The following is a 23,338-nucleotide window of genomic DNA, read 5'->3' on the forward strand; positions in this document are numbered from 1 at the left end:
CATTAGCAAATAGGGTTAAGGAAAATCCCAAGGCTTTTTACACGTACATAAAAAGCAAGAGGGTAGCCAGGGAAAGGGTTGGCCCACTGAAGGATAGGCAAGGGAATCTATGTGTGGAGCCAGAGGAAATGGGCGAGGTACTAAATGAATACTTTGCATCAGTATTCACCAAAGAGAAGGAATTGGTAGATGTTGAGTCTGGAGAAGGGGGTGTAGATAGCCTGGGTCACATTGTGATCCAAAAAGACGAGGTGTTGGGTGTCTTAAAAAATATTAAGGTAGATAAGTCCCCAGGGCCTGATGGGATCTACCCCAGAATACTGAAGGAGGCTGGAGAGGAAATTGCTGAGGCCTTGACAGAAATCTTTGGATCCTCGCTGTCTTCAGGGGATGTCCCGGAGGACTGGAGAATAGCCAATGTTGTACCTCTGTTTAAGAAGGGTAGCAAGGATAATCCCGGGAACTACAGGCCGGTGAGCTTTACGTCAGTGGTAGAGAAATTACTGGAGAGAATTCTTCGAGACAGGATCTACTCCCATTTGGAAGCAAATGGACGTATTAGTGAGAGGCAGCACGGTTTTGTGAAGGGGAGGTCGTGTCTCACTAACTTGATAGAGTTTTTCGAGGAGGTCACTAAGATGATTGATGCAGGTAGGGCAGTAGATGTTGTCTATATGGACTTCAGTAAGGCCTTTGACAAGGTCCCTCATGGTAGACTAGTACAAAAGGTGAAGTCACACGGGATCAGGGGTGAACTGGCAAGGTGGATACAGAACTGGCTAGGCCATAGAAGGCAGAGGGTTGCAATGGAGGGATGCTTTTCTAATTGGAGGGCTGTGACCAGTGGTGTTCCACAGGGATCAGTGCTGGGACCTTTGCTCTTTGTAGTATATATAAATGATTTGGAGGAAAATGTAACTGGTCTGATTAGTAAGTTTGCAGACGACACAAAGGTTGGTGGAATTGCGGATAGCGATGAGGACTGTCTGAGGATACAGCAGGATTTAGATTGTCTGGAGACTTGGGCGGAGAGATGGCAGATGGAGTTTAATCCGGACAAATGTGAGGTAATGCATTTTGGAAGGTCTAATGCAGGTAGGGAATATACAGTGAATGGTAGAACCCTCAAGAGTATTGAAAGTCAAAGAGATCTAGGAGTACAGGTCCACAGGTCACTGAAAGGGGCAACACAGGTGGAGAAGGTAGTCAAGAAGGCATACGGCATGCTTGCCTTCATTGGCCGGGGCATTGAGTATAAGAATTGGCAAGTCATGTTGCAGCTGTATAGAACCTTAGTTAGGCCACACTTGGAGTATAGTGTTCAATTCTGGTCGCCACACTACCAGAAGGATGTGGAGGCTTTAGAGAGGGTGCAGAAGAGATTTACCAGAATGTTGCCTGGTATGGAGGGCATAAGCTATGAGGAGCGGTTGAATAAACTCGGTTTGTTCTCACTGGAACGAAGGAGGTTGAGGGGCGACCTGATAGAGGTATACAAAATTATGAGGGGCATAGACAGAGTGGATAGTCAGAGGCTTTTCCCCAGGGTAGAGGGGTCAATTACTAGGGGGCATAGGTTTAAGGTGAGAGGGGCAAGGTTTAGAGTAGATGTACGAGGCAAGTTTTTTACGCAGAGGGTAGTGGGTACCTGGAACTCGCTACCGGAGGAGGTAGTGGAAGCAGGGACGATAGGGACATTTAAGGGGCATCTTGACAAATATATGAATAGGATGGGAATAGAAGGATACGGACCCAGGAAGTGTAGAAGATTGTAGTTTAGTCGGGCAGTATGGTCGGCACGGGCTTGGAGGGCCGAAGGGCCTGTTCCTGTGCTGTACATTTCTTTGTTCTTTGTTCTTTGACAGTGAACACCTTTAGCATGCAAAATATAACTAAACAGTTTTGGTAACTGCAGGGTGTCAGATATTCAAATGACTTGTACTCTGCTGCTCTCCATCAATTAGAAATAAACTGAAAAATGCAACTTTCAAAAAATTACTGCTGAACATTTTCACTATGACCGTACATGACTCACAAAAAATATGTTTTCCTCCAGTTTGTGCCAATGCCAGGCGAATGCTTCCGGAGTATCCTTTACTTCAATCCCCCTTCATCCCCCAATTTTCTCCCGCCTGTACTGAGTGAGAGCACGGAGTCCTCCCAGGCTTTTTGGTCATTTTTTGTCATACAAGTCAACACAACAAGGCTATGTATGGGGAATTGTAGCAAAGCCAAACCCTCCCCTTGCCAGACATTCACATGCACATAAAGTCCTGCAAGTGTCAACTGGTTTCTTTCTTACCCATTTAATAATATCCAGAGTATCACTTGCAGTTGCTTCTCTTCCTGCTCCCACGCTGTTACCTTTGGCATTCCGAGGATCTATCTGTGACCCTTCCCTATTTCCCATCTACATCCTGTTGGATCAGTAACCAGGAGTGGGAAATATGGCATCTTTTCCCTTTACCTTGTCCATGGCACTGAGTAGCAACCCTAAAGTTGCCCTGTTGAGATTAGCTAAAATCAGATCAGGGCATAAATCTTAAATTACACCAACGATCACACTTCAAAATATTTCACTGGCAGTGAAGCACTTTGGGACACAGGTTTTGAAAGGCACAGTGCACATGTAAGTTTTTCCTTTATGGGAACAGTTGTCCAAACACATCTCTTACTGTTGTTAACCCAACTGGAATGTAGCCAGGCACAGAGGCCTTGTAGATGAAGCAGTGACATTTGAACTTGGGAGGCCTTAACACAGGTTTGTGATTCTCTCCAGTTTGCGTTCGAGTTTGAGAGTTTGAGTGACATTTTTAAGCCCATTCGACCAGAAGGCCCCAGAGCGACATCTGAATCTGTACTTAGAACAGTTTACTGTGTGCATTTTTGTTCTTGATTTTACCTAGCCACTGAGACTGGGGAAGAAGAGTAGAAACATGTACAAAGATGCAACCAGATTGGTGTAACTATCAGAAAAGATAGGCCTTCAAAATAATGAAGGTATTTGAACGAATGGATCAAAGAAACTTAGATTGGAGAAACAAGGGAGGAAAAATAAAGTACTGCACTGCATTGTGAGCCTAGAATTTAAGATCAAGTATCTGGAGTGGGATTGGAACCCATAATCCTAATTCAACAAGTGAGATTACGGAACAACAGATAATTAATAGCTGCTACATCACAAAAAATATATATATTTGACTACTGGGCAGTGCAGTGACCAAGTGGATGAATATTACACTCCCTTGCTTGTATGAGATATGAAATAAGTATGGAAAAATGTTAACCCAGTTCCTAGTGGATGTAGGCTCATAGGACAGAAAAACTTGCAGTGATAATTCCAATTTGAAAGGCGATAAGGATGCAACATAAGAACAGGAATAGGCCATTCAACCACATGCCTGTTTCACTTTTCAATGAGATGACTGCTGAACTGTATCTTAATTACATCTGCTAGCTTGATTCTATACCCCATAATATCCTTACCTAACAATAAGCTATCAATCACAGTTCTGAAATTTTCAATTGAACCCCAACATCAACACCTTTTTACAAAGAGATTTTCACTATCTTTCCTGTGAATTAGTCATTCCTGACACTGCTCCTGAGTGCCCTAGCTCTAGTTTTAAGATGACTCCCCTTGTCCTGGACTCCCTCCACTAGAGGAAGTAGTTTCTTTTTATCTACTATGTTAAACCCTTTAATCGCCGTAAACACCTCAATTACATCACTCTTTATTTTTTTTCCATTCAAGAGAATACAAGACTAGACGATGCAGCCTGCCCTTATAATTTAATGCTTTGAGCCGAGGATACCATTCTGGTGAACTTGCTCTGCATGTCTACGGCCTATCTCCTTCCTGAGGTGCAGTGCCCAGAACCGAATGAAGTGCTACAGATGGGGTTTAACAAGAGCACTGTGCAGTGATAAAGTAATTCCCATCCCTTTGTATTGCAGCAATCTTAAGATTCCTTTAGCCTTATAAATTATTTTTTGAACATTAGTTTTTAGTGATTCCCTGAATTTTTCTGCTCCTCTCTAATTCCTGGCTCCCTTTAATTTATAACATACTCTGATCTATGCTAAGATGAACGCGAGGTCAGATGTAATGCCTGGATCTGGTATGTCTCTCTTATGGATTCAAATTGAATTGGTTTTTGGGGCAGGCAAGGAGCTGGATTAGGGGTTTGTCCCTGTCTACACTCGGAGCTCTGGTTTTGTAATTCTGATAAAGTAATAAAAAATTTTAAAATTTAAAAATCAAAGTGGATGATATTACATTTCTTCACAATAACCTCCACCTTCCACAGCTTTATCCACTTAATCGATCAATGTTCATTGCAACTTTAAGCCCCCATCTGTATTAGATGCTGAGCCACCTAGCTTGGTGGTGTCAGCAAACTTAGATATTCCTTTGTTATTCCTTCATCTGAATCATTTATAAATAGAATGAAAAGCTAAGGCTGCTGTGAAATGAAATTAATAAATGAAAATCGCTTATTGTCGCAAGTAGGCTTCAATGAAGTTACTGTGAAAAGCCCCTAGTCGCCACATTCCGGCGCCTGTTCAGGGAGGCTGGTACGGGAATTGAACCGTGCTGCTGGCCTGCCTTGGTCTGCTTTAAAAGCCAGCTATTTAGCCCAGTGTGCTCAACCAGCCCCTGATCTCTGAGTGACAGAGATCTCTGAGTGACAACACGAGTCACATTCTTCCAGTTGGAATAGATACCCATGTTTCTCTTTCTTCCGTGCAAAGGGGAGAAGGTGCTGCTTTTAATGCCTTTTCTCAACTCCAGTAACTGCAGAGTATTCAAAGATATTAGTTAGGTGAACAGGTTGGTGATTGATTGGTGAGTTTTAAAGGTTTAATCCCTCTAAATGGAGGTAGTAGTTTAAACCAGTACAAGGGAGATCTAAGTATTGCAGTAAGTTTATTGCTTAACTATTTAAACTACTTAATATAACTACAGATTATAGTTGAGTGATGGTCTAAACTTGAAATATAATTAGTTAAATAAAACACAATAAACAAGGCAGAGCACATGATGTGTTGTAGCTGTAGCACGTGGGAGCTGGTGCATGCTAGTGTGATCCACAGCAACCACATCTGCAGCTCGAGGAACTTCAGCTCTGAGTTAATGAGCTGGAGTCCAAGCTGCAGACACTGTAATGCACCAGCGATGGGAAAGTTATCTGGACACATAGTTCCAAAAGGTAGCCACACCCCTTAGGCTAGGTATTCCTCGTTTGATCTGCGGTCAGGAACAGGAAGGTGTGACTGTGAGTGAGGCAGGAATGGAGATCTAGAAGATAGCAATGGAGGATTCTCAGCCCCTGCAATTGTTCAACAGGTTCAATGTTCTTGCAGGTTGTGTGGATGAGGCAGTGACTGCAGGGAGGATGAGCAAACTGACCATGGCACTGTGGTGCAAGGAGCCATTCAAGTGGATGGAGTGAAAAGGAATGTAGTTATAATAGGGACTAGTATAGTTACAGGGACAAATACTATTCTCTGCACTGAGAGCAGAAGTCCGGAAGGCTGTTTGTCCTGCCCGGTTCCTGTGTTAAGGACATCTCCGACCTGGGGAGGAACTTGGAATGGGAGGAGGTGGGTCCAGTTGCTGTGGTCTACTCGGTACCAAAGATATGGGTAAGACTAAGAGGCTCGGCTGAGAGGGCCTGAGCAGGTACGAGCTAAATTTAAAATGGTATGGAAGAGAGGGGGGGGGGGGGGGGGGGAGATGCGGACGAAGGTGTTGTTGCTATGGCGTTATATGGGAGGGAGTGTGATGGTGGACATCCGGGGTGGGCCTGGAGGGTCGTGTGGCATGGGCGGGGGGCTGTCCTAAGAAGGGGTATGATTGAGCACATGGGAGGACTGGACCCGTGGAAGTTTGGGAGGCCGAGGGCGAAGGAGTTTTCATACTTCTCCCATGTGCATAAGGTCTACTCGTAGATTGATTTTTTTGTGGTGAGTAAGTCGTTGCTGGTGGAGGTGGTGGACTCGGGATATTCGGCGATCGTGGTTTCGGATCCGCATTGGGTGGACTTGTGAGTGGATCGGGGTGGGCGCAGCGGTCGCAATGGAGATTGGACATAGGGCTACCAGCGAAGGAGGAGGAGGTGTGTGAGCGGGTGGGGGCCGCCATTCAGGGTACGTGGAAGTAAACGACACAGGTGAGGTCTCGGCTGCCACGCTATGGGAGGCACTCAAGGCAGTGGTCGGGCGGGGTGGGGGGGGGGGGGGTTATATCAATTTGGGTTCACAGGGAGGAGGAGGAGCGAGCAGAGTTGTCAAGGTTGGTGGACGAGATTATGCGGGTGGACAGAAGGTACGCGGAGGTCCCAGAGGCGGGATTGTTGAAGGAGAGGCAGATGCATCAGATGAAGTTAGGGCTGGTATCCACAAGGAAGGCTGAAGGGCAATTGTGGAGGGCCAGCCGGCCGTGTAGGAGTACGGAGAGAAGGCTAGCAGGATGCTGGCCCATCAGCTCAGGAAGCAAGAGGCGGCAAGGGAGATTGGTAGGATGAAGGACGACAAGGGTGGAGTGGTATTCGACCCGGTGGAGGTGAATGGGGTGTTTGAGGAGTTCTGTAGGAGGCTTTATGAATCGGAGCCTCAGGTCGGGGTGAGGGGCGGGGGTGGTACTTTTTTGACGGACTGGAATTCCCCAAGGTTGAGGAGAGCCTGGTACAGGGGCTGGGAGCTCCCACTGGATGGTGGAGGTGCTGGAGGGTATGGGGGAAATGCAGGCAGGGAAGGCCACAGACGGCTTTCCAGGTGAACTTTATAAAAAGGTTTCGGGAGACCTGGGGCTCCTACTGATGAGGGCATTTAATGAGGCGAGGAGGAAGGGTGAGCTACCCCCTACGTTATCGCAGGCCTCAATATCTCTGATCCTGAAGAAAGATAAAGACCCGGAGCAGTGTGGGCCCTACCACCCAATATCACAATTGAATGTGGATGCCAAGTTGTTGGCTAAGATTCTGGCCTTGCGGATGGAGGATTGTGTGCAGGAGGTGATTGTGGGGGGAGGGTGAACCAGAGGGGATTCGTAAAAGGTAGGCACATGTCGGCCAACATAAGCCGCCTGTTAAATGTCATAATGAACCCCTCGGAGGGACTGAATGTGGAGGTGGAGGTCGCGATGGACGCAGAGAAGGTCTTTGATCGGGTAGTGTGGGAGTATTTGTGGGAGGTATTGGGATGGTTCAGGTTTGGGCAGGGGTTTGAGGATTGGGTCCGATTGCTACATCGGGCACGGTGGCGAGTGTAAGAATGAATCGGGTGAGTTCAGGGTACTTTAGGTTCTAATGGGGACAAGGCAGGGATGCCCACTCTCCCTGTTGCTTTTCACCTAGGCGATAGGGCCACTGGCGATGGCGTTTAGAGCGTCTCGGGGTTGGAACTGGATTGTGCGGGTGAAGGTGGAGCACAGGGTTTCCCGATATGCGGACAACCCGTTGCTGTATATATTGGACCCACTGGAAAGCATAGGGGGTATTATGGACATTTTGGTGGAATTCGGCTGGTTTTTGGGGTATAAATTAAACATGGGAAAGACTGAGGTCTTCCTGATCCAGGCGAAGGGGCAGGAGAGGAGGCTGGGCAAGCTGCCATTTAAGGTAGTGGGAGCGAGTTATAGGTATCTAGGCATCCAGGTGGCGAGGGGGTGGGAGCAATTACACAAGTTGAATCTGGCTCAGTTGGTGGAACAAATGAAGGGTGAATTTGAAAGGTGGGATGTGCTTCCGTTGTCATTGGCGGGGAAGGTGCAGTCCGTAAAGATGACTGTGCTCCCGAGATTTTAGTTTGTATTCCAGAACCTCCCGATTTCTATCACCAAGGCCTTTTTCAAGAAGGTTAACTCATTGATATTGGGATTTGTGTGGGCAGGGAAGGCCCCTCGAGTAAAGAAGCCGCTGTTGGAGTAGGGCCGGTTGGCTTTGCCAAATTTAATGAATTATTATTGGGTGGCAAATATAGCCGTGGTAAGGAAATGGGTAGTGGGGGAGGGATCGGTATGGGAGCAGATTGAGGCAGTCTTGTGTAAGGGTATTGGCATGGGAGCACTCTTGATGGCGCCTCTGCCATTCTCACCAGCCAGGTACTCCACAAGTCCGGTAGTAGTGACGGCCCTGAGGGTGTGGGGATAGTGGCGACAGCACTTGAGGCTTGAAAGGGCCTCGGTTTGGTCTTCGATTTGCGGGAATCACAGGTTTGCTCCAGGGAGAATGGACAGGGGTTTCAGGGTTGGCCGCGGGCGGGGATCGAGCGGCATGGGGATTTATTCGTGGGGGGGGGGGGGGGGGGAGACAGCTTCCCGAGCTTGGAAGAACTGGTAGAGGAGTAGGAGTTGCCCAGCGGAAGCAGGTTCCGATACTTACAGGTGTGGAACTATGTGAGAAAACAGGTGCCATCCTTTCCTGATCTGCTGCCCCCGGGGTTGCAGGACAAGGTGCTGTCGAGAACAGAGGTGGAGGGGGCAGGGTGTCAGTGGAATATAAGGAGTTGATAGACTGGGAGGGCGCCGTGATAGGAGTAGTTAAGTAGTTAAGCGGAAGTGGGAGGAGAAGCTTGGGGGGGGGGGGGGGGGGGGGGGGGGAAGAGAAGAGAGAGAGAGAGAGAGAGAGCTGGAGGCTGGGCTATGGGAGGAGGCTCTGAGGAGGGCGAATGGGTCCTCTTCGTACGTCAGGCTGTCTCATTCAATTTAAGGTAATTCGTAGGGTGCATATGACGGTGGCTAGAGTGAGTAGGTTCTTTGAGAGGGTGGAGGATAGGTGTGGGCAGTGTCCGGGGGCGCCCTTGAATCATGTTCATATGTTTTGGCCTGCCCGAAGTTGGGGGGATTTTAGCGGGGTTCGCTCACGTGATGTCGGAGTTACTGAGTGTGAAGGGTGTTCCGAGTCCAGAATTGGCAGGGTTTGGAGTGTCAGAAGACCAGGGAGTCCAGAGGTGAGGAGGCTGACCTTCTTGCTTTGCCTCTCTGATAGCCCGGAGACGGATCCTCTTGGGGTGGAGGGACTCGGAGCCTCCGAAACCAGGGGTATGGGTGAGCGACCTCGCGGATTTCCTCAGGTTGGAGAAAGTTACATTTGCCTTAAGGGGGTAGATGGAAGGGTTCACTCTTTTGGTTATCTTTTTGAACTGGTGTTTAATGTTTATTTATAAATGCCTTAATAAAAATATTTTTTTAAAAAGAAAGCATATGGAATGCTTACCTTCATTGGACGGGCAACAAGTATAAAAATTGGGAAACTTCCGGTTGCGGCTATGCCTAGGTAGGTCGCACGTTCAGCAGCTCCCGCCGGGAACGGACTTTTGGGCTCTCTAGAGGGGCCCCAACAGCAATTGTTCGACGGCTTCCAGTGTGGGAAGGTGACAGCAAGGTCCCCCCGACATTATATGGATTGGACCAGGAGTGGAACGGTGAAAAAAGTGATCTTGGAGCAGCGAAAAGTGAGAGGGAGAAAAAACAAGATGGCGGCGGGCGGAGACCAAGCAGCATGGGTGCAGTGGTCGCAGGGGTTTCTCAAACGCTGCTTTGAGGAGCTGAGGACAGAAATGCTGGCGCCAATGAAGGCGGCGATTGAGAAGCTAGTGGAGACCCAGAAGGCCCAAGGGGCGGCGATCGGGAGGTGCTGCAAAAAGACTCGGAGAACAACGACGAGATCTTGGGCCTGGCGGTGAAGGTGGAGGCGCACGAGGCGCTGCACAAGAGGTGGGCGGAAAGATTTGAGGACCTGGAAAATAGGTCGAGGAGGAAGAATCTTCGGATTCTGGGTCTCCCCGAAGGAGTGGAGGGGCCCGATGCCGGGGCATATGTGAGCACGATGCTCAATTCGCTGATGGGCGCGGGAGCCTTCCCGAGGCCTCTGGAGCTAGATGGGGCTCACAGGGTCCTAGCAAGGAGACCCAAGGCCAACGAGCCGCCAAGGGCTGTAGTGGTGAGGTTTCACCGCTTTATGGACAGAGAGTGTGTCCTGAGATGGGCCAAGTAAGAGCGGAGCAGCAGGTGGGGGAACACAGAGATCCGAATCTACCAGGACTTGAGTGCAGAGGTGGCTAAGAAGAGAGCTGGTTTCAATCGGGCTAAGGCAGTGCTCCATCGAAAGAGGGTGAAGTTCGGTATGCTGCAGCCAGCGCGATTGTGGGTCACGTTCCAGGATCGGCACCACTATTTTGAAACGCCTGATGAGGCATGTAGCTTTATATGGACTGAAAAGTTGGACTCAAATTGAGGGTTTGTTGTGGGGGGGATGTTTACTGTGTATGGTGTTTATTACGTTTAGGAAATGTTCCTTTGGTTTGGGTGCTGGATGGGGATGGGTGGAGGGATTTGATGGGGAGACTGTGGGAGAGTGTGGGCGTCGGTGTTGGAGGGGCAGACCCCCACAAAGGAAGAGGGGGAGTGGAGGCCCGAGGATGGGGAATTGGGGTAAGGCCGCAAAAGGAGCTGCGCCAGAGGGGGCGGGGCCGGCTCAGGAAAGCGCGGGCTTTTTGCCGCGCTAGGGAAGGACGGGGGTGTGGGCTGGGGGGGGGCTGGGCGGTGCTGGAGAGGAGCGCACACTGACTGCCAGGGAGGGGGAGGGGGGATTCTCACACGGGGGGGGGGGGGGGAGGGGGGGGAGGGGGGGGGGGGATCGATGGAATGGCGGGAGAGGCCGGGGTCAGCAGGAGTCAGCTGACTTATGGGAGTGTTATGGGGGGAGCAAAAGGGCTAGATGTGGATCTAGCGGGGGGAAGGGGGGGGGGGGGAGAGAGGGGGGTATAGGGTTGCTGCTGCATTCGCCAAAGGGGAGCTGGATGTAGGAGAGGTGGTCGGGGCGGGGGTCCGCCGTCTGGGGACTGGAGGGTGCGGGAGGCGTGGGTACGTGGCTGGCCTAGAAAAGGAGGTGGCTAGTCGGCGGGGGAGGGGAAATGAGCAGCCCCCCAATATGGCTGATAACTTGGAATGTGAGGGGCCTGAACGGGCAGGTCAAGAGGGCCCGGGTGTTCGCGCACTTAAAGGGACTGAAGGCAGACGTGGTTATGCTCCAGGAGACACATTTGAAGGTGGCATATCAGGTTAGGCTGAGAAAGGGATGGGTAGGACAGGTATTCCACTCAGGGCTGGATGCGAAGAACAGAGGGGTTGCAATACTGGTGGGGAAGCGGGTGTCGTTTGAGGCAATGAATATTGTAGTGGATAATGGAGGTCGATATGTGATGGTGAGTGGTAGGTTGCAGGGGGTGCGGGTGGTACTGGTAAACGTATATGCCCAGAACTGGGATGATGCCGGATTTATGAAACGCATGCTGGGTCGGATTCCGGACCTGGAGGTAGGAAGCTTGATAATGGGGGGGGGGGATTTCAACACAGTGCTAGACCCAGCACTGGATCGTTCAAGGTCCAGGACGGGTAAGAGGCCGGCTGCGGCCAAGGTGCTTAGGGGGTTTATGGACCAGATGGGGGGAGTGGATCCATGGAGGTTTGTCAGGCCCCTGGCCAGGGAATTTTCATTCTTTTCCCATGTCCATAGAGCCTACTCCCAGATAGATTTTTTTATTTTGAGTAGGGCGCTATTCCCGAAAGTGGAGGGAATGGAGTATTCGGCCATAGCCATCTCAGACCACGCCCCACACTGGGTGGAGCTGGAGTTAGGAGAGGAGAGGGATCAGCGCCCGCTGTGGCGTCTAGATGTGGGATTATTGGCGGATGAGGAGGTGTGAGGGTGGGTGCGGGGGTGCATTGAAAGATATTTGGAGGCCATTGACAACGGGGAGGTGCAGGTGGGGGGTAGTCTGGGAGGCGCTGAAGGCGGTGGTCAGGGGAGAGTTAATCGCCATCAGGGCCCACAGGGAGAAGAGAGAGGGCAGGAAGAGGGAGAGGTTGGTGGGGGAGATCTTAAGGGTGGACAGGAGATACGTAGAGGCCCCCGAGGAGGGACTACTCCGGGAGCGGCGGAACCTCCAGACAGAGTTCGACCTGTTGACCACAGGGAAAGCAGAGGCACAGTGGAGGAAAGCGCAGGGGGCGACGTATGAGTAATGGGAGAAGGCGAGTCGGATGCTGGCACACCAGCTTCGTAAGAGGGAGGCAGCGAGGGAGATAGGTGGAGTTAAGGATAGCGGGGGGAATATGGTGCGGAGTGCAGTGAGAAGAAACAAGGTATTTAGGGACTTCTCTGGGGATCTGTACAGATCTGAGCCCCCAGCGGAGGAAGAGGGGATGCGACGATTTTTGGATCAGCTGAGGTTCCCGAGGGTGGAGGAGCAGGAGGTGGCTGGTTTAGGGGCGCCAATTGGGCTGGAGGAGCTGGTTAAAGGATTGGGGAGCATGCAGGCGGGGAAGGCCCCAGGGCCAGATGGGTTCCCGGTCGAGTTTTACAGGAAATACGTGGACCTGCTAGGCCCGTTGCTAGTGAGGACTTTCAATAAGGCAAGGGAGGGGGGGGGGATCTTTGCCCCCGACAATGTCCGGGGCGCTGATCTCTCTGATCCTGAAGCGGGACAAGGACCCACTGCAATGTGGGTCGTATAGACCGACCTCGCTCCACAATGTGGATGCTAAGTTGCTGGCAAAAGTGCTGGCTACGAGAATTGAGGACTGTGTCCCGGGGGTGATTCATGAGGACCAGACGGGATTTGTAAAGGGCAGGCAGCTAAACACTAATGTGCGGAGGCTCCTCAATGTGATTATGATGCCCTCCGTGGAGGGAGAAGCGGAGGTAGTGGCAGCTATGGACGCAGAGAAGGCCTTCGACCGGGTCGAGTGGGAGTATCTTTGGGAAGTGCTGTGGAGGTTTGGGTTCGGGGAGGGGTTCATCAGCTCGGTCAGGTTGCTATATAGAGCCCCGGTGGCGAGTGTGGCTACGAATCGGCAGAGGTCGGAGTACTTTCTGCTGTACCGAGGGATGAGGCAGGGGTGCCCCCTGTCCCCCTTGTTGTTTGCATTGGCAATTGAGCCTCTGGCCATGGCACTAAGGGAGTCCAGGAAATGGAGGGGACTGGTCCGAGGGGGAGAGGAACATCGGGTGTCGCTGTATGCGGACGACCTGTTGCTGTATGTGGCAGATCCAGTGGAGGGGATGGCGGAGGTCATGCGGATCCTAAGGGAGTTTGGACTTCTCGGGGTATAAGCTCAATGTAGGGAAAAGTGAGCTCTTTGTGGTGCATCCAGGGGACCAGGGAAAGGGGATAGACGACCTGCCATTGAAGAGGGCGGAAAGGAGCTTTCGGTACTTAGGGATACAGGTGGCTGGGAGTTGGGGGGGCCCTGCACAAACTCAATTTGATGCGGTTGGTGGAGCAGATGGAGGAGGATTTCAAAGGATGGGATGTGCTGCCACTCTCGCTAGCGGGCAGGGTGCAGGGTTAAAAAGATGGTCCTCCCGAGGTTTCTCTTTGTGTTCCAGTGCCTTCCCATTATGATTCCCACGGCCTTTTTCAAACGGGTAGGTAGGAGTATCATGGGTTTCGTGTGGGCAAATAAGACCCCAAGGGTAAAGAGGGTGTTTCTGGAGCGTAGTAGGGACAGGGGAGGGCTGGCTCTGCCGAACTTGTGCGACTATTATTGGGCTGCCAATGTGGCGATGATCCATAAGTGGGTAATGGAGGGAGAGGGAGCGGCGTGGAAGAGGTTGGAGATGACGTCCTGTGTGGGCACGAGCCTGAGGGCGCTGGTGACAGCATCGCTGCCGCACTCGCCGACAAGGTACACCCACGAGTCCGGTGGTGGCGGCGACGTTGAAGATCTGGGGGCAGTGGAGACGACATAGGGGCGAGGTGGGAGCCTCGGTTTGGTCCCCGATTCGGGAGAACCATCGGTTTGTCCCGGGAGGGATGGATGGGGGGTTTCGGAGCTGGCATCAGGCAGGGATTAGAAGAATGGGGGTCCTGTTTATAGATGGGACGTTTGCGAGCCTAGGGGCGCTGGAGGAGAAGTTTGGGTTACCCCCCCGGAAATGCTTACAGGAATATGCAAGTGAGGGCGTTTGTGAGGCAGCAGGTGAGGGAATTCCCGCTGCTCCCGGCACAGGGTACTCAGGACAGGGTGATTTCGGGTGTATGGGTTGGAGAAGGCAGGGTTTCGGCGATCTACCAGGAGCTGAAAGAAGAGGAGGCCTCGGTAGAGGAGTTAAAGGGCAAGTGGGAGGAGGAGCTTCGGGAGGAGATAGATGAGGGTCTGTGGGCTGATGCCCTGAGTAGGTTAATTCTTCCTCCTCTTGCGCCAGGCTCAGCCTAATACAATTCAAGGTTACTCACAGAGCGCATATGACAGGGGTGAGGATGAGTAGGTTCTTTGGGATGAAGGATAGATGTGTGAGGTGCTCGGGAAGCCTGGCGAATCACGTCCACATGTTCTGGTCGTGCTCGGCACTGGATGGGATTTGGAGGGATTTCGCGAGGACTATGTCCAAGGTGGTGAAAGTCCAGGTCAAGCAGAGTTGGGGGTTGGCACTATTTGGGGTAACGGACGAGCCGGGAGTACAGGAGGCGAAAGAGGCCGGTATCCTGGCCTTTGCGTCCCTGGTAGCCCGGCGGAGGATCTTGTTATTATGGAAGGACGCGAAGCCCCCCAGTGTGGAAGCCTGGATAAATGATATGGCAGGGTTCATTAAGCTGGAGAGGATAATGTTTGCCTTACGAGGGTCTGTGCAGGGGTTCTTCAGGCGGTGGCAACCGTTCCTAGACTATCTCGTGGAGCGTTAGGAGGAGGTCAGCAGCAGCAGCAACCCAAGGGTGGGGGTGGAGGGGGGGGGTCTCTTTCGAGGGGGGGGAATTTGGGTGGGTGGGGGGGGGGCTTCCCTACGGGTACCTTTGAATGTCATATGGGGGGGGGGGTTACTGTATATGGGGAAACCCAATGTATAAGTTTTTTATAATTTTTGACTGTTGTGTTTGTGTTTCTTTCTTTTTGTTATTGGGGTGGGGGGGTTGTTAAAAATTTTGTTGGAAAATTTGAATAAACATATATATTTTTTTTAAGTATAAAAATTTGCAAGTCATGCTGCAATTGGATAGAACCTTGGTAAGACTGCACGATTGTGGTCGCCACACTATCAGAAGGATGTAGGCTTTGGAGAGGGTGCAGAGGAGGTTTACCAGGATGTTGCCTGGTCTGGAGGGTGTTAGCTATGCGAAGAGGCTCAATAGACTTGGACTGTTTTAATTAGAACGACGGAGGTTGAGGGGCATGGATAGAGAGGATGGGCGGGCAATCTTTCCCAGGGTGGATCGGTCAGTCACTAGAGGGCATAGGTTTAAGGTCCTTCAGGCAAAGTTTAGAGAAGATGTGCGAGGCAGACTTTTTACACAGAGGGTGGTGAGTGCCTTGAACGCGTTGCCAGGAGAGGTTGTGGAAACAGATACATTAACGGCGTTCAAAAGGCTTCTCGACAAATGCATGGATAGGATGGGTACAGAGGGATACGGCACTAAGACGTGCTGAGGGTTTTGGCCAAGGATGGTATCATGACCAGTACAGGCTTGGGGGGCCGAATCTGAAGAGTGAAAAGACAGCTGGATGTTTTAGTTTGGGATTCCTTGGCGCTCCACTCAAAACACTAATTTTTCTTCTCAAATGCTGCAACACATTTTCTTTTCATTCAGTAAATGTTGATTTACCTCTCAACATAACCGTTGTGATTGATCTTCTCCCATTGTCAACAATTAGCACAGGGCTAAATAGCTGGCTTTTAAAGCAGATCAAGGCAGGCCAGCAGCGCGGGTTCAATTCCCGTACCAGCTGAAGTTATTCATGAAAGCCCCGCCATCTCAACCTTGTCCCTAACCCGAGATGTGATGACCCTCAGGTTAAATCACCACCAGTCAACTCTCAAAGACGAAAGCAGCTTATGGTCCTCTGGGATTGTGGCCAATATTTGCATGTATTTATACTCTCATTCCATTATCTCAAATCTCCTACCACTAATAGGATATGTAGGTTGACTGACTCCACACAGCCCAAATGTGGAAGTATACCACTTATAGTTGTGCTTCTGGATGTATAATAATAATCAAGTAGGCTTACATTAACACTGCAATGAAGTTACTGTGAAAATTCCCTCATCGCCACACTCCGGCGCCTGTTCGGGTACACGGAGGGAGAATTCAGAATGTCCAATTTTTGACAGTTCGCTGAAGGTGATCAAATTCACACACCTACCTCCAACTTTGCGTCCAAATCTGCGTCAGACGCCACCACATGCTCATCCTCTTTCTTTCCTGTTGCTTTGATGAGTGCCTGCTTTGTCTTCCAGTATTTCCTCTGCATCTGGCTCACCACAGACTTATCGTCATTGAGAACATGTCGATTAAACATCTCTCCAGAATACCTGGTGACAAGAACAGCCAGTCACTTATTGCTTCAAATGCACCAAAGTTCGTATTTTTTTCCCCACTGACAGATTCGAAATTATGTCATTTTGGTGAACTCTGCTTTAATTCACAGCCTTAAGATATCCCATAATTATGCTAGGTCCTATGTTAAATTCACATATTCTGGGTGGTTGCACCAGCCAACAATAATGAGGAATCACCACTATCAAAGGTGTCTTTTAATCTCTGTATTTGATAAGAGCCTGCCTCCTTGCTTTGCCCCATGCTTCACAGGGAGCGGTATAACCACTGGTCTCTTTCTGTCCCCTTCTAAAAGAGAACGCAATGCCTTTAATCCCTCGTGCACTATGACTCATTACATATACTGGACACATATCAGAGGCAGAAGTCTAACTGCAGTTTTCTGAGCCCCGTGACAACAAGACATCAGCAGCTATCGCTTATCTACTATTTGATTCCATTTCTGGAGTAGATTATTTCAGGCCTGTCAAGTTTTTCTTTTATAAATATTTTTATTCTCCCCCTTTTTCACATTTCTCCCAAATTTACACCCACCAACAATAAACAATAAGCAGTAACAAATACAATGTCAATCCCCTTATCAACAACAACAATCCCATCCTCCCACCAGCCCTCAAACAGCATCCCGCATGTCAACATAAACAAATAACAAAGAGGAATCAGGAATCACCCAGAGTCATCATTAACACATACCGTCTCCCAGCCCCCCAACCACCCCCCCCCCCCCCCCCCCCCCCCACTAATGTCCGATGTTATCCAATTCTTGAAAGTGCATAATGAATAACGCCCATGAATTGTAGAACCCCTCCATCCTTCCCCTCAGTTCAAACTTAACCTTCTCAAGAGTTAAGAATTCCAGCAGGTCCCCCCGCCACGCCAGGGCACAGGGTGGAGAGGTGGATCTCTATCCCAACAGGATCCGCCTTCGAGCGATCAACGAGACGAAGGCTACAACATCTGCCTCCGCACCTGTTTCCAACCCTGGCTGGTCCAACACCCCGAATATGGCCTCCCGGGGGCCCGGGTCCAGTTTCACGTGCACACTTTAGCGATTATCCGAAAAAACCTTCATCCAGTAATCTTCCAGCTTTGGACAGGACCAAAACATACGATCCCACCCGCAACGTTCACACACATCTACTACCCCCTCAAAGAGCCGGCTCATCCTCGCCCTTGTGAGGTACGCTCTATACACCACCTTCAGCTGTATCAGCCCAACCTCGCTCATGAGGTGGCGGCGTTCACTCTCCGGAGCACCTCACACCAGAACCCCTCCTCCATACCCTCTCCCAACTCTTCCTCCCACTTTGCCTTGATCCCTTCCAGCGGTGCCTTCTCCTCTTCCAAATAGCCCGTAAACTGCCGCCGCTACCCCCCTTCTCCAGTCCCCCTGTCGTCAGCACCTCCTCCAGCAATGTGGAGGCCAGGTCCACCGGGAAGCTCTGTATCTCCTCCTGGCAAAATCTTGAACCTGCATGTATCTCAGCATTTCCCCCTGCTCCAGCCCATACTTCGCTCCCAGCTCCTTCAATACTGCAAACTGGCTCCCAAGAAACAAATCTTTAATGTCTTAATCCCCTTCTCCTCCCATCTCCAAAAATTTCCGTCCCACTTCCCGGCTCAAATCTGTGGTTCTCCCGAATCGGCATTTCCCGTGACCCTGCCCCAACCCGAAGTGTTGGCGAAACTCTAAATTCTCAATGAAGCTATTATTACCGGACTTCCTGAGTATTTCCCCGGGGCCATCGGAAGCGGCGCTGTTGCTAACGCCTTCAATCCCGACTCACCACACAAACTCACCTCTATTCTGACCCACTGGAAATCAACCCCTCTGACCCAGCTCCGCACCTTCTCCACATTCGCCGCCCAGTAATAATACATCAGGATCGGAAGACCCAAACCCCCTGCCTGCCTTCCACTCTGTAGCATCAGCTTTCTAACTCTGGTCACCTTCCCTCCCCATATGAACGAGGTAATCATTCCTTCAATCTCTCCCAAAAAAATGGATTTGGCAAGAAAATCGGCGGGAATTGGAAAATAAACAGAAATCGCGGCAACACGTTCATTTTAACTGCCTGTACCCGACCCGCCAGTGACAGAGGGAGACCATCCAACCTTGCCAGATCAGCTTTCATCCTCCGCACCAAACTAGAACTGTTGTACCTACGGAGCACCCCCCCCCCCCCCCCCCCCCCCACACACTCCCGCGCAACCTGCACTCCCAGGTATCTCAAGTGAGTCCTTGCCCCTACGGAATGGGGCAGCCACCCCCCACCCCGCCCCACCCCCGGCCGAGACACCACAAAATACTCATTCTTGTCTAGATTTAATTTGCACCCCGAGAAAGACCCAAACACCCGAAGCAGCTGCAATATTCCCCCTATTGACACACTTGGTTCTGACACGTATAATATAACAAGTCATCGGCATATAAGGACACCCTATGCTCTATTCCCCCCCCCCCCACTATCCCTTTCCATACCCCCAAACTTCTTAACGCGATGGCCAATGGCTCAATCGCGAGTGCAAACAGCAGGGGGGGGGGGGGGACATAGGACATCCCTGCCTCGTCCCACGGTGGAGAGAAAAGTATCTCGAGCTGATGCTATTTGTGCGGACACTCGCCCTCGGCTCCTTATATAGTAACTTTACCCTGTCCACAAATCGTGGACCAATCCCAAACTGCTCCAGAACTGCCATCAAGTACTCCCCATTCTACCCGGTCAAACATTTTCTCGGCGTCCATTGCCACAAACCAGCTCTGTTTCCTTCCCCTCCGCCAGTGCCATAACCACATTCAATACCCTCCTAATGTTCAAAAAGAGCTGCCTCCCTCTCACAAACCCAGTCTGATCTTCACCTATCACCTTCGGGAGGTACTCCTCCAGAATACTTGCCAGTACCTTCGCCAATAGTTTTGCATCCACGTTTAAAAGTGATATGGGCCTATACGACCCACACTCCGTCGGATCCTTATCTTTTTTCTAATATAAATTCAGAGTACCCAATTATTTTTTTTCCAATTAAGGGGCAATTTAGCGTGGCCAATCCACCTAACCTGCACATTTTTGGGTTGTGGGGAGAATGTGCAAACTCCACACGGACAGTGACCCAGGGCCAGGATTCGAACCCGGGTCCTCAGCGGCACAGTCCAGTGCTAACCACTGCGCCGTATGCCACCCTCCTTATCTTTTTTAAGCAACAGGGGAAATCAATGCCTGCCCCAAAGTTTGTGGTAACACCCTTCCCTATTTCCCTATCGCCTCAATGTAGCGCAACAATTACTCACTCAAGTCAAGAAGAGATTAAATCAATCGAGGCTTTATTAAGCAAGACTTGTTCCCCAGCAGCTCAGTTACAGAATGCAGCTGCTGGGAGAACTCAAGCTCTTATACTCCGCCTTCAGGGCGGAGCCAGCAGGTGGCAGATCCAACCAGGACCAGGGACCTGTCAGCCAATAGCCTCTCGGCTTCACAGGTACCGTACTACCCCTAATACATACCACCACATTCACCCCTTGTTAAAAAGAACCCGGCAGGGTGGTGGTCCGCATGGTGGTAAGGGTTTACAGGGCTGGTCCTGGAACTGATTTTGTACAGTGGCTATGCATTTAGCCCAACAGTTAACTATGTACAGGTTGTCAGAATTATTTACAAGTTCGTTTTCCTTTTCTTGTTGTGTCACGCGGATTCCACGAGTCGAGCGGGTGCCCTGGTTGTCCTTGTCGATCGCCTCAGCCCCGGTGGTGGTGCAGGTGCTGGCTCGGGCACTGTCGTCTCTGGGAGCGGTGCGCTGTTCGTCCCGGTTTCTTTACTCCTGGGCGGGCACGGGAGGAGGACCGATCTACCCGGGAAGGGAGCGGTCGCGGGGTGCACCGGTGGCAGGGAGGGGGTGATCGGTGTTGGGAATGTGTGTGTGTGTTTTCTGGCGGGTGCCAGGTCCCGTAGGGAGACCATGTCCTGTCGGCCGTCGGGGTACGCCGCGTAGGCGTACTGAAGGTTTGCGTAGAGAAGGTGAACCCTCTCGACCAACGGGTCCGATTTGTGCGCCCGCACATGTTTTCGGAGCAAGATGGGTCCTGGGGCTGCCAGCCTGGTTGGCAGCGACGTTCCGGAGGAGGACTTCCTAGGGAAGACAAGGAGGCGCTCGTGAGGCGTTTGGTTAGTGGTGGTACACAGCAGCGACCGGATGGAGTGGAGAGCATCCGGGAGGACTTCCTGCCACCGGTAAACTGAGATTTCTGGACCGTAGGGCCAGTAGGACGGTCTTCCAGACCGTTTACCGTTCTCCTCTCTACCTGACCATTCCCCCGGGGGTTGTAGCTGGTCGTCTGCTCGAGGCAATGCCCTTGCTGAGCAGGAACTGACGGAGCTCGTCACTCATGAAGGAGGACCCCCTTTCGCTATGGATGTTCGCGGGGAAACCGAACAGTGTAAAGATGGTGCCAAGGGCTTTAATGACTGTGGCCGCTGTCATGTCGGGGCAGGGATGGCGAAGGGGAAACGGGAGTACTCGTCCACCACGTTCAGGAAGTATGCGTTGCTGACGGTGGAGGGGAGGGGGCCTTGAAATCCAAACTGAGGCGTTCAAAGGGATGGGAAGCATTTATCAGGTGCGCTCTCTCTGGCCTGAAAAAGTGCGGTTTGCACTCTGCGCAGATTTGGCAGTTCCTAGTGGCTGTACGGACCTCCTCAACCGAGTAGGGGAGGTTGCGGGACTTCACGAAATGGTAGAATCGGAGTGACCCCCGGGTGGCAGAGGTCCTCATGGAGGGCTTGGAGGTGGTCTCCTTGTGCGTTGGCACATGTGCCGCGGGATAGGGCATCGGACGGCTCGTTCAGCTTTCCGGGACGATACAAGATCTCATAGTTATAGGTGGAGAGCTCAATCTTCCACCTCAAGATCTTGTCATTCTTGATTTTGCCCCGCTGTGCATTATCAAACATAAAGGCTACCGACCGTTGGTCAGTGAGGAGAGTGAATCTCTTGCCGCCAGGTAATGCCTCCAATATCGCACAGCTTCCACTATGGCTTGGACTTCCTTTTCCACTGAGGAGTGGCAGATTTCTGAGGCGTTGGAGGGTCCGGGAGAAAAAGACCACGGGTCTGCCCGCTTGGTTGAGAGTGGCCACCAGAGCTACATCGGATGCGTCGCTCTCGACTTGGAAGGGGAGGGACTCGTCGATTGCGTGCATCGTGGCCTTTGTATATCCGCTTTGCTGCGGCTGACTACAGTCTGTCGACAGGGGGAAGGTAGTGGACTGTATTAACGGGCGGGCCTTGTCTGCGTACTGGGGAACCCACTGGGCGTAACACGAAAAGAAGCCCAGGCAGCGTTTCAGGGCTTTGGAGCAGCGGGGGAGGGGAAATTCTATAAGGGGGCGCATGCGTTCGGGGTCGGGGCCTATCACCCCATTGCGCACTACGTATCCCAGGATGGCCAGCCGGTTGGTGCTAAAAACACTTTTGCCTCATTATAGGTGAGGTTCAGGGCGTTAGCGGTCTGGAGAAATTTGCGGAGGTTGGCGTCGTGGTCCTGCTGGTCATGGCCGCAGATGGTTACATTGTCGAGGTATGGGAACGTGGCCCGCAACCCGTGCTGATCAACCATTCGGTCGATCTCCCGTTGGAAGACCGAGACCCCGTTCGTGACGCCGAATGGGACCCTTAAGAAGTGGTAGAGCCGCCCGTCTGCCTCAAAGGCCGTGTACTTGCGGTCACTCGGGCGGATGGGGAGCTGGTAGTATGCGGACTTGAGGTCCACGGTGGAAAAGACCTTGTACTGTGCAATCCGATTGACCATGTTGGATATGGGGGGGGGAAAGAGGGTACGCATCGAGCTGCATGTACCTATTGATGGGGTGACTATAGTCTACGACCATCCTCTGCTTCTCCCCGGTCTTCACAACTACCACCTGGGCTCTCCAGGGACTATTGCTGGCATCGATTATGCCTTCCTTCAGCAGCCGCTGGACTTCAGACCGGATAAATGTTCGGTCCTGGGCGCTGTACCGTCTGCTCCTAATGGCGACGGGTTTGCAATCCGGGGCGAGGTTCGCAAACAAGGAAGGCGGTTCGACCTTGAGGCTGCAGATAGTGAGTTGGGGGTATTGGGCCGCCGAATTGGAACGTAAGGCTCTGGAGGTTACACTGGAAATCTAACCCCAAGAGAGTGGGAGCGCAGAGTTGGGGAAGGACATAAAGCCTTTACTTCTTAAACTCCCTCCCTTGCACCGTTAGGTTCGCGATGCAGAACCCCTTGATCTCTACGGAATGGGATCCCGCTACCAGGAAAATCTTTTGGGTACTCGGACGAATAGAGAGAAAACAGCGTCTTACCGTGTCCGGGTGGATAAAACTTTCCTTGCTCCCAGAGTCAATTAGGCATGGCGCCTCATACCCGTTGACCAGCACCGCTGTCGTTGCCGTTTGGAGCGTCCGGGGCCGCGATTGGTCCAGGGTCACCGAAGCCAGTCTCGGTTGCTGCACCAAGGCGCTTTCTTCCGACCCCGTGGAGCCGTCTATGCTGGGGTCCTTGGCTATCAGCCAAGATGGCGGCGTCCATGGATCGCACGCAGTCGGGGATAGATAAAATGGCCGTCCCCCATGGATCGCACGTGGCCGGGGTGCTCACATGATGGCGGCGTCCATCCTCCCCTCGTTGTGTCCGGGGCCCAAGATGGCGGCGCCCGCGGGCCGCACATGGAGCGCTGGGGGGGTTGAGTCTGCTGTCCCCATTCTCCCCTGGAGATTGCGGCGACCCCCCGGGACTGGCACACCGCTACGTAATGCCCCTTTTTGCCGCAGCTTTTACAAGTAGCTGAGCGGGCCGGGCAGCCCTGCCGGGGGTGTTTCGCCTGCCCGCAAAAATAGCAGCGGGGCCCACCAGGATGGTCTGGTGCTCTAGCCGCGCAGGCTTGCCGGGGGGTGCCAGGGAGTCGGTCGCAACGGGGGTCCACGGAGCCCAAGGGGCTGCCGCGCGGTCGGGGCCGTA

The 23,338-nt window shown here is 51.8% G+C and overlaps 1 protein-coding gene across 4 annotated transcripts in view; it reads right to left on the reverse strand.

The window, feature by feature from the left end:
* The window catches only part of ical1 (islet cell autoantigen 1-like), a 324,958-nt gene that overhangs the window by 230,421 nt on the left and 71,199 nt on the right, over window positions 1-23,338 (reverse strand). For all 4 annotated transcript variants that reach the window (XM_072483779.1, XM_072483797.1, XM_072483788.1 and 1 more), the window contains one exon: window positions 16,151-16,319. In XM_072483779.1, the coding sequence (XP_072339880.1) occupies window positions 16,151-16,319 (169 nt within the window). The remainder of the gene's footprint in view (window positions 1-16,150; window positions 16,320-23,338) is intronic.

This window comes from Scyliorhinus torazame, chromosome 2 (assembly GCF_047496885.1).
Source record: "Scyliorhinus torazame isolate Kashiwa2021f chromosome 2, sScyTor2.1, whole genome shotgun sequence".
Lineage (NCBI taxonomy): Eukaryota > Metazoa > Chordata > Chondrichthyes > Carcharhiniformes > Scyliorhinidae > Scyliorhinus > Scyliorhinus torazame.